The 10640-nt window shown below is 38.4% G+C and overlaps 1 protein-coding gene across 1 annotated transcript in view; it reads left to right on the top strand.

Moving 5' to 3' along the window:
- Positions 1-646: 646 nt before the first annotated feature.
- The window catches only part of emilin3b (elastin microfibril interfacer 3b), a 33642-nt gene continuing 23648 nt past the window's right edge, over positions 647-10640 (top strand). The window contains exon 1 of the mRNA XM_039689774.2: positions 647-1156. Coding sequence (XP_039545708.2) covers positions 996-1156 — 161 coding nt within the window. The 5' untranslated portion in view covers positions 647-995. The remainder of the gene's footprint in view (positions 1157-10640) is intronic.

Here is a 10640-nt window from a genome sequence, read left to right as displayed (position 1 = left end):
TCGACCCGTCTATAGGCGCACATTACTGAGAAATAACAAAAAGAAATGCTGCGCCATTGCCTTCAGAGCAGGTTTCAGTTGGTCGATGGCTCAGTCTATTTCAGTTTTCTCAAAATAGCAACGTGCCAACAATGCGCCTGACCACACACCTCGTTTTCTAGCAGCCCATGGGCGCAAATGCATTTCCTATTTAAACATTGTTGTGCAGGATAAGAAAATGAGAACTGAAATGAGCAAAACACACTTTTGGAGATGGAGCCTGCTTGAATTTCTCTGCAGAAATTGAGGAAAATCACAGAGTAAAAGAAATGTTTTGAGATTTATAGCTGCAGGCACGTGAGAAGGTTATGTGCTGAGGTCAATGAAGGGAGGGGGTGTAGATTTGGCACAGAGGAACCCAAAATAAATATTCCTAATCCCAGTCTGCTTTTACACTTGAGCCACAGATTAAAGCTTCGCTGAAAGAAACGAGCTGCGAGATTGGCTCTTGTTTTTGAGCGGTCCGGTGGGTTTCAGTTTTGAGAGAAACATAAAGTGAACGGGTTCACCCCTGCTGTCGCCTGCTGGGTCTCATTTGAGGCAGGAGTTTGGGGAGGGATATGCAAATGCCCCGTCAGAGCTGCAGCTGCAGAGTCGAGCTCAGCGGCCCACTGTTGACTGAGGCATCCGAGCGCTAGCAGCGACTCCTGCTTTAGGATTCTGCTACTGCTCTCCCCTCTCTCTCTCTCTCTGGTGTGTGTGAGCGGTAAAGTGGGCAGGATGGTGCCAGAACAGCAGATGTTTCGATTGCAGCACTGCTTGCCCGCCAGCAACTGAAGTCAGTGCTCCAGAGAAACCTTGTGGGACTCAGCAAGGAAAACAAGCAACACTTCACAACCTCCGGACTCTGCAGCCCTCCCCAGCTTTTGCTTTCTACACACTTTCTCCGTCTGCTTCCTCCACTTTATGGCTTTTTCTGCAAGTGTTTTTATCAGCCTCTGCTCTGCTGCTTGAAGATGAGGGGGATATTCACGTGTGGGGGTCTTCTGCTGGTCACGTTGCTACTGACTTCAGTGGATGCCAAAGGAAATCTCTATGGAAATCCATACAGATACAACCTACATAAGTCTGGGAGCGTCCCGCTACACAACCCAGGAAAACCAATGGGTCACCATAAGTAAGTAAACAGTAAAGTTAGATGTTTGTGTGTGAGTATGTGAACAGAAGCCCAGTGTATCAAGCATTAGACCATAGGCTGTGAGTGCATATGGATGTGTGTATGCACAAGTAATGAAATGCCAAGCAGTGACAGCAGCGTCCTGCAGTTTCATATGCTTCATCTGCAACATTTTTCTGATTCTTTTAATTGCAAATGTAGTTTTAGAAGCTCAAATTCAGTGAGAGACTACATGTAATGTTTGTATTTAGAGAAATGAATTTGTCTCACATCTTTATTGGTGAACTGGAAAAAAAGTGGGCATCACAGGGCTTAAAATGAACATTTGCTTTTTATGATAATATATAGTTTAACAACAACAAAAAGTGGTCACACTTTATAATAAGTGGCCTAATGAAGTGTGACCTCACTGTGTACTAATAATAAATACACACATGTAGACGGATACATGCATAAAATGCATGATTCATTTTTAGTGTTTTTGTTACAGTTAGGAGTAAAGTTAACAGTGTACCTGCAAAAATTTATTAAATGTAATCAAAGTCCTTTAAATGTATTGCAATGCACTAACATGTACAGTATGTGCATAAGTTAATTGTATTAAAAAGTACTATAGTTAAGGCCACCTAATATATAGTTTGACCAAATTTTTGTCAATTACTCTAATTTTATATCTCACCAATGGATGACTATATATATATATCTCATCAGCATCTACATTAATGATGTATCCAATGTCACAGTTTCCTTAATGATCAGTCATAGCTTCTGAGATTGTTTTGTGTCACCAGATATTTGGAACGATCCCTAAAGAAATAGCACACATACCTCTGGTTTCACAGACTAGGCATGCCTGAGCTGTTTAAACTGAAAGCAGCTTGCACTGACGTACCTTCAAATATATATTCAAATACATCAGTGCCATTGTTTTGTGTCAAGATGCACACCATGTTTTCTTCCAAGGAATGTTTATAAAAGCTACTTAAATGCCCTAATTGAACTAAATCCTAATCCTGACTTAAAGGTTAGTTCACCCAAAAATGAAAATGTCAGTATTTACTCACCCTCATGTTGTTCCAACCCCGTAAGACCTTCGTTCATCTTCGTAACACAAATTAAGATATTTAAGATATTAAGATCACTCCTGTATACTAGTCTATAGGCTTCTTGAGGGAATGACTCTTGCTGGCATCGAAAAGTCATTAAAGACATCGTTAAAATAGTCCAAGTGACTACAGTGGCTCAATCTTAAGTTTATCAAACGACGAGAACACTTTTGTGCGCAAAAAAACGACAAAAATAACGACTTTATTTCAACTATTCGTTTATTTCTCCCTCTGCGCGAGTCAGGTTACTAGTTTAATAGCGTAAGCTTCTGTTATTGTACGTCACACGCATCACACACATGACCAGCGTCGGCCAATAGTGAGCCTACGTGTGACGTAGCTTTAAAGGGCACCTATTATGCCCCTTTTTACAAGATGTAATATTGGTCTCAGGTGTCCCCAGAATGTATTTGTTAAGTTTCAGCTCAAAATACTCCATAGTTCATTTATTATAACCATTTGAAAATGTCCTTTTGGGGCCTGATTAAAAATGAGCTGTTTTGGGTGTATGCCACCTTAATGCAAATGAGCTGCATATACCCGCCCTGCCTTTGGATGAGGGCGTAACTTGATACCAATGGCAGTCGGTACTGAGAGAGTGAGAGACGCGCTGTTTTGTCTGTCATTCAGCCGTACGTTTGAATCGGAATATATAAATAGTACGAAGAGACTCCGGCAGAATAAACACAAATGAGAATGGACCAGTACGTCTCGGTATGGTTATTTGATACATTTATGTACTCATAGAGTTGTAATCGTGTCTTTTTTGCAAGTATGGGTGTGCAACACACACACAGATACACACAAACACTAACACAAGTTTTTGAAACTAACTTACATACACATTCTGTGATAATGTTTGCTACGTAAGCGAAATTACATTTATGCGAGGGACCTGTGGCGTCATGTTTACTTGTCATACAGGTGCTTCTGTGGCAAATGTGAGGAGATGGCTAACTTACAGAACAACAACATATATGCAGTTTTTAATACAATATCTTTAAAAATATATTTATAAACGTGTGGTTACACACTATACAAACAATGTTTAAGTTATATACACGGACATCCTACGACGACAACAACATTAGACGCATTTGTTGATGAATTGGCTGACAGACTGAAATAACTATTTGCTCAAAAATCATAAAATACACTTACTGTTACTGGAGGTGACGTTGGATCGCAAACTGTAGACGACGATCCACACTTGAGGATTAACTTTTAAGCCACAACAACAGGATTAACCCACGAGTCCACGACAGAACATGTTTCCAAGAGACATTACCGGCTGTCGTTGAAACAACGGAGGATGTTGTACAGATCACCGAGGGCGGGGTCTATGCCACAACCACACTGTCAATCAAACCCCTTGCTCAATTCTACGTCACAAAGCGCTGAATCTTAGAACAGCTCGTTCTGACACAATGCTTATGATTTATTGAGATTGTAAAAAAAACACTGGGTGGATTTTTATCATTCTAGGGTGGTTTTGCTCACACACTGCCAACACACATTTATGTTCAAACACCATGTAAAAGTGAATTTTCCATAATAGGTGCCCTTTAAGCAATCACACTACGTTAACTGACTACAGGCCCATGGAGAAGGAAGTGAATAGTTGAAATAAAGTCGTTATTTTTGTTTGTTTTTGCGCACAAAATGTATTCTCGTCATTTGATAAAGTTAAAATTGAGCCACTGTAGTCACTTGGACTATTTTAACGATGTCTTTAATGACTTTTCGATGCCAGCAAGAGTCATTCCCTCAAGAAGCCTATGGACTGTATGCAGGAGTGATCTTAATATCTTAAATATCCTAATTTGTGTTCCGAAGATGAACGAAGGTCTTACGGGGTTGGAACAACATGAGGGTGAGTAAATACTGACAACTAACCCTTTAATCTAAGCCCAGTTTGTGAAACCAGGCCTTGTTGTTAACAGTATACTGTTGCAATACTTAATTTGTGAATTAATAGTTGCCCAATCAAAAACAGCAATTAAAATGTGCTGTGACCGATACTGACCATACGACTTTAGTTTCCCCAGAACAGTTAATGACTAAAAAGTGATAGCACAACTAAGTAAGAGCATTAGTTTCTATACGGCGCTAACTACTGTCTAGTGTGTTATTCTGTCACATAGCGATATATATAGCATCTACTAAATGTAAATATGCTTGACATTTTGGTGATATTAACTTTTTTAAATATATTAGTCAGATATATACTCACTCATAACTTTCCAAACTCACTCTCAAAAATACACTCCAACCACTTTAAACTTAAGAAAGCTTATTGGTTAAAATATATATGCTGAGGGCCAATGGCAAAACATAACCTTCAAATGCATCTGCATAAACCCGCGCTGTCTCTGTTCCACACAAACACACACACACACACACACTGTCACCATGTGATGCACTTAGTTAATGTTAGTCGTTTAAATCCAAGATTTGACATTTTGGATCCAGGACAAACTGCTCAAATTAAGCACTGGTCTGAAGTCATTATAAATGTCCTAAAATCAATGAGGTTTCGTTCCAAAAGCAGCTCAGGAGCGGTATGAGTCCGAGCGAAAGATAAGCACTTGGCATGTTGAGAAAATTCCCATCAAAGACCTGTTGGCATCTAGGAATCCTGAAATGCCAGTGGTATCAAATGCAGATCGCTAATGTTGGCAGTGATGTTGTATCTGTCCTCAATGACCCATGTTCTGAGCACTCTCTCATACCACACAAACCATTTGTGTATCTGAACATGTTCATCTGGTTCGCTCAGGTAAATCACAACAGCCTGTTTGTCTCCTGTCTAACTCTGTTTCCTGAGAGCTACGTTCACAGGCTTCCTTGCCATGGTCCTGAATCAAAAGCTGCTGATTTATGACAGCACGATGATACTGTCTTCTAAGATAGCTTCTTATCCACTGTCTAAGGCAGCATCTCATGTATTCTTTAAGACAAGGCAATCCCAGAATGCATTGCGATGAGCCCAGTGAAGATATTCCATACAGTGTTGGACAAAAAAGGGAAATGTTATTTGCTTTGACAACCCTTGTGTAAAAGAAGTATCATTTAGGATACGTTTAAAAGAGCACTTCTTGCAGAAATCATATATTATTTTAAGGAATATACTGAAAGCAATGTTCCGTACACTTAATTGCACATTATTTTCAATTACATGAAAATATTATATATATACTATATATAATATAATATATATATATATATATATATATATATATATATATATATATAATATTATTTAGTTTACAATTACATTTATTATAAATGCAATTAGTTGGCTTAAGAGTGCCTTTCGACCCACTTAAGTAGGACTTAAATACATATTTATGTAAGTTCATATATTTTATTGCTTTGGAGATATGGTTAAGTGTACAGCCGAATCTACCGACAAGCATTTAAGTAAGCATTCTATTGAATACTAATGTATAATTACAAATATAATGATGATATTACAATTTAGCAATTTAAATTTAACTTTAAATGTAATATCAAATAACTCACACTACAGGTAAAATTATAACTGAGTACTTTACCTGGGCTTTAGTATATGTTCATCAATTTATTACAATAAGTGACAAAAACATATGTTTAAAATGTACTTTAAGGTAAATCTGACAGTATTACAAAGTGTAGAAACTAAAGTGTTTTAAGAAACAGTTATTAACGTGTGTTCTCTTCAAGTACACTTAAGAGGCCTTTTATTTATTTCATTGGTAACAATTTATTTTAGTGTCTTTGTTGCACAAGTTACATGTAGTAATAAATCATGCATCATTACATGCAACCAACCATAAACCAAACCCCAATCCTAAACCTTACCTTGTAGTAAGTACATTTTATTATTAAACAGCTATTACTCTGTATTTAAATGTACAATTACACTGTAGCACACTGTAAAAATTAATACGCTTTATCAAATCAATAAAACTGAGGCAAAAGATTACAAGCAATATTATTAATTAAATTTAACAACTTAGAATTGAGTAATATTTAATCAAATTATTCCTTAAAAGTTAACAATTTAAAATGAGTAAAGTTTACACACAAAAAAAATAGCAAAAATATCTCACTAACAGACAGATGTCAAAGATTCCTTACGAACTCTTTATTTTATATTGCCAACATTGACGACACCTGATATTAACAAGCAGAATCACTGAAGGAGAAAACCGTAATTTTCAAACAAACCTAAAACAAACACCGATCACCATAATGGTGACTTAAATTTATGTTTGTTTGTTTTTTTTTTTTTTTGGTTGTTGTTGTAAGTTTCACTCATTTTAAATGGTTAACATAATTAATCATTACTCAATTCTAATTTGTTAAATTGAATTAATAATATTGCTTGTAATCTGTTGCCACAATTGTTTTGATTAGATAAAGTGTGTTCATTTTTACAGTGCATGAATTTTTAAATACCCTTTTAAGATGCACACTCAATACAATTAGGCACACTTCTTTGTAAAAAGGGAATATTTGACCAGAATATGAAAATTCATCATAGAATCTGCTCATTTAGTGTTAAATTGAGCATGGAGTGAAGCGTACCCTGTTCAGTTAATATCTCGTCTTCTCTTTTGCATGGTTTGTCCATGCATTTGTTTGTCTATGAACAGCTTGTGACAGCTATGCTGCGGTGGGTTTCCCAAAAGCATTGTTAGCCAAATCAAGCGTAGCGTTAGTTCTAACTGGTCACGTGAGTTAAGCTCGCCTCACAGATGTGCCAGCTGACTCGCTACAGTGGTTTTGACGAAACAAGCTGGTTTTTATACTGCCGCTCGTACCAAGAGCGTGGTGAGCTGAAACCTGCGTACGTCACGAAGTACGGAACATCCAATAGGAAAATTCAACTGCGGTAGCCACCGTTCAACCTGAAGAGGGCAGCACGAAGACGTTTTTACACCATAAATTGTAGAAATAAAACACTTTATACACAAATGTCAAAAAGTTACTTGAATCGATGACTGCATTAATAAAGATCCATTCTTACAGATCATTAAAAGTTTATTTAGGGTTTAGTTACTCTTTGATGTTAATAAAACCAAGGAGAAATAAATATCTCATTGCTCTTGGCTGAATGACTTTTGTACCTTTATTAAAGATTTGTTTATATTTAATTTATACAGTGAAGATTGCAGTGTTATTTTACAGCAATTGATTACTTTATTCAAATTCTGTACCTGAAAACGAAAGCACTGTATGTTTTATTTGCTGAAGCAGCTCTAAATCTGTGCTGTGCTATTAAATAAAATATAAAATATGATAGAGCAATAAGATGCACAGTAAGAGAAGCTTGTAGAAAACATTTTATGAATGTGATTCATATTCTTATGGTTTCTCTAAAAATTACAAATGCAGTGAAAATTTAGGTGTTTGGTATCGACGAGTACCAAAAGGTCTGGGGGTCAGGGGCCACTTGTGCTTTTAGGGGGTTCTTTAACATTTATCTTAAAGGTATAGTTAATTAAAAAAAAAAATCTGTCATCATTCATTCACCCTCATCTCGTTCCAAATATGATTTTCTTCTTTTGAACAAAAAGGAGGATATTCTGAGAAATTGATTGAAATATCCATCCATCGAAACAGTTTGGTTACCAACATTCTTCAAAATATCTTCTTTCATGTTCAACGAAGAAAGCAACTCAGGTTTGGAACCACAGGGTGAACTAACACTTTAACTGATTTTCAGGATTACTGGAAGTCATTTTTACTGAGGCAAGTATCACTCTGCAATCTCTACATGTGAACTCATGTGATTTCAATATACAGTATATGCAATATACATATATGCAATAGAGCATTTTGTGTCTACGTATATGGAGTAAAATGTGTAAATGATTGTCCTTTAACAAAGAAGTCCATTGAAATGTCACGTGTTTTGTTTGTCTGTATAACAGAACCCGATGAGCACATCACAATGGCTCATCATTTAAGTAAGAATATGAGAATAAAGCTTCCAAGATTTAAGTCATTATACCTTTGCCAGCCTGATGTTAATGACATATTATTTCTAAATGTTTCTCATATGCGTCACATTTTTCTCTGCAACGGAACGATCAGTTTCTGCAAACAGCAGCTACATCATCGTACTACGGAGCCCGGGAAGTCACCTGTGGGGGAAAAAAAACAATCCGTGGCGACGGTTTTGCAATCCGTCCCCTCAGTTTATAAACTGTACTCACGAATTCCTAAACTGTTCCCTCGGTTATCAATTCGTGCCCACGTATTAATAAATCGTACCCACAAGTTCCTAATCCGTGCTCTCAGATTTGGAAACCGTGCCCTCAGTTTTTGCAATCTGTACCCACAAATTCATAAACCGTGCCCATGCTTTCGCAATCCGTACTCACGGATTTGTGGCTCATCCCCCAGAGTGTGCCGCATGTTATAAGTTATAAGTTAGAAATTATTTTATGTTAAACATAATAGCCTTCATTTATCAAAAGTGCGTATACCAAATTTCCAGCGTACACCCAAAACCACGGTGACTTTGAGATTTATCAATATGGACGTTGGCGTACGGCACGCTCAAATCCTACACCAGCTCAGGAGGTGCTGTACGCACGTTTCGAGTTAGTGCGGAAATGCGCAGAAAAATTCCTAACACCACAAAACGCACTGGCAAACTAGAATATATGATATATTATGACCCAGTGTAAAAAAACAACAACATAGTAATTATAAACTTCAGTATTTATTTTTGTGCAACAGGGACTTCCATGTTTAATTTGTGAGACTTTACCAAGGCATTTGATTTGTAAGCATTCCTTCAGTTGCGAGCCTGTGCGCTTTACCCTGCTGTTTCAGGGTAAGCCCCGGCAGGTGCGCACGGACTGGGTTCGGTAATGAAAGGCTTTTAATGACCAAAAAATAATTCAGACTGACAAAATAATAAAAAATACATTCATCTTCTTTTACATAAAATTATAATACAAATAATAATAATAACGACATTCTTCTTCTAAATAACAAGCGCCATTAATAATACAAATCATTATAAGAAGAATATTGCAAATTGTCATGTAATTAATGTGAATGAATGGTACTCCACATCACACCATCGTCATCACTATTGTACACCCCAATACATGTGAAGTGATTCTAAATTGAATGCTAATTTAAAAGACGTGTTGTAAAATAATGCATTGTGATAGGTCATTTCGGCATCACGTCAGAGAAGTTTTTCTTCTTTGCTGTCTTCCGTGTGTCCATGGAGTAAAATGAGGGCGTGGCCATTGGCCCTCATTTATCATTCTTGCGTTGAAACGGGCATATATGTTGGCGTAAGATTATGCTTACACTCCTCTCACTTCCAGATTTATGAAGCTGTGCGTATCTTTGAAATCCAGGTGTACACAATGCCTGCCCTTGATAAATCCCGTGGCCGAAAACGATCGTCATTAGAATAACACGCCTCTGCTTCCCGCACACCTTCATTTTACGCCATGGACACACGGAAGACGGCAAAGAAGAGAAACTTATCTGACATGGAGCCGAAATGACCTATCACAATGCATTATTTTACAGCACGTCTTTTGAAATTAGCATTCAATTTCGAATCACGTCACATGTATAATGGGCTATATGCACGCATAAGTTCCGCATTTGACACAAGGATGCTCGTCCATTACGGTTGTGGAGATTAAAGCGGAGGAACACCAAGGAAAACGGGATTATGGCAGAGTCTTCAAAATTTACTGTCCTCCCGTCTTTGAAACGAAATGTACATACGTTTAGATGTAATTTTATATATAGTTATGTTTATTTAATAAAATTTTAAAAAGAAGCATAAATACAATAAATGGCTGATGGCTGGCTGGACTCTGAGTCTGGAGTGGGGCTGTTGACGTCCTCAACTCTGGCTCTCCTCTGCGGTGGGCTCAGGGATCATGGGCTGATGGCTGGCTGGACTCTGGGTCCGGAGTGGGGCTGTTGACATCCTCAACTTTGGCTCTCCTCTGCGGTGGGCTCAGGGATCATGGGCTGATGGCTGGCTGGACTCTGGGACCGGAGTGGGGCTGTTGACGTCCTCAACTCTGACTCTCCTCTGCGGTGGGCTCAGGGATCATGGGCTGATGGCTGGCTGGGTTCTGAGTCAGGAGTGGGGCTGTTGACATCCTCAACTTTGGCTCTCTTCTGCGGTGGGCTCTGCTATCATGGGCTGATGCCTGGCTGGACTCTGGGTCCAGAGTGGGACTGTTGACGCCCTCAACTCTGGCTCTCTTCTGCGGTGAGCTCTGGTGTCATGGGCTGATGGCTGGCAGGACTCTGGGTCCGGAGTGGTGCTGTTGACGTCCTACACTTTGGCTCTCCTCTGCTTTGGGCTCTGGTGTCATGGGCTGATGGCTGGCTGG

The sequence above is a fragment of the Pimephales promelas genome, chromosome 20, assembly GCF_988280905.1.
Source record: "Pimephales promelas chromosome 20, fPimPro1.hap1.1, whole genome shotgun sequence".
Classification (NCBI taxonomy): Eukaryota; Metazoa; Chordata; class Actinopteri; order Cypriniformes; family Leuciscidae; genus Pimephales; species Pimephales promelas.
Note: the sequence above shows the minus strand (reverse complement) of the source record. Positions and strands in the feature narration are given on the sequence as shown.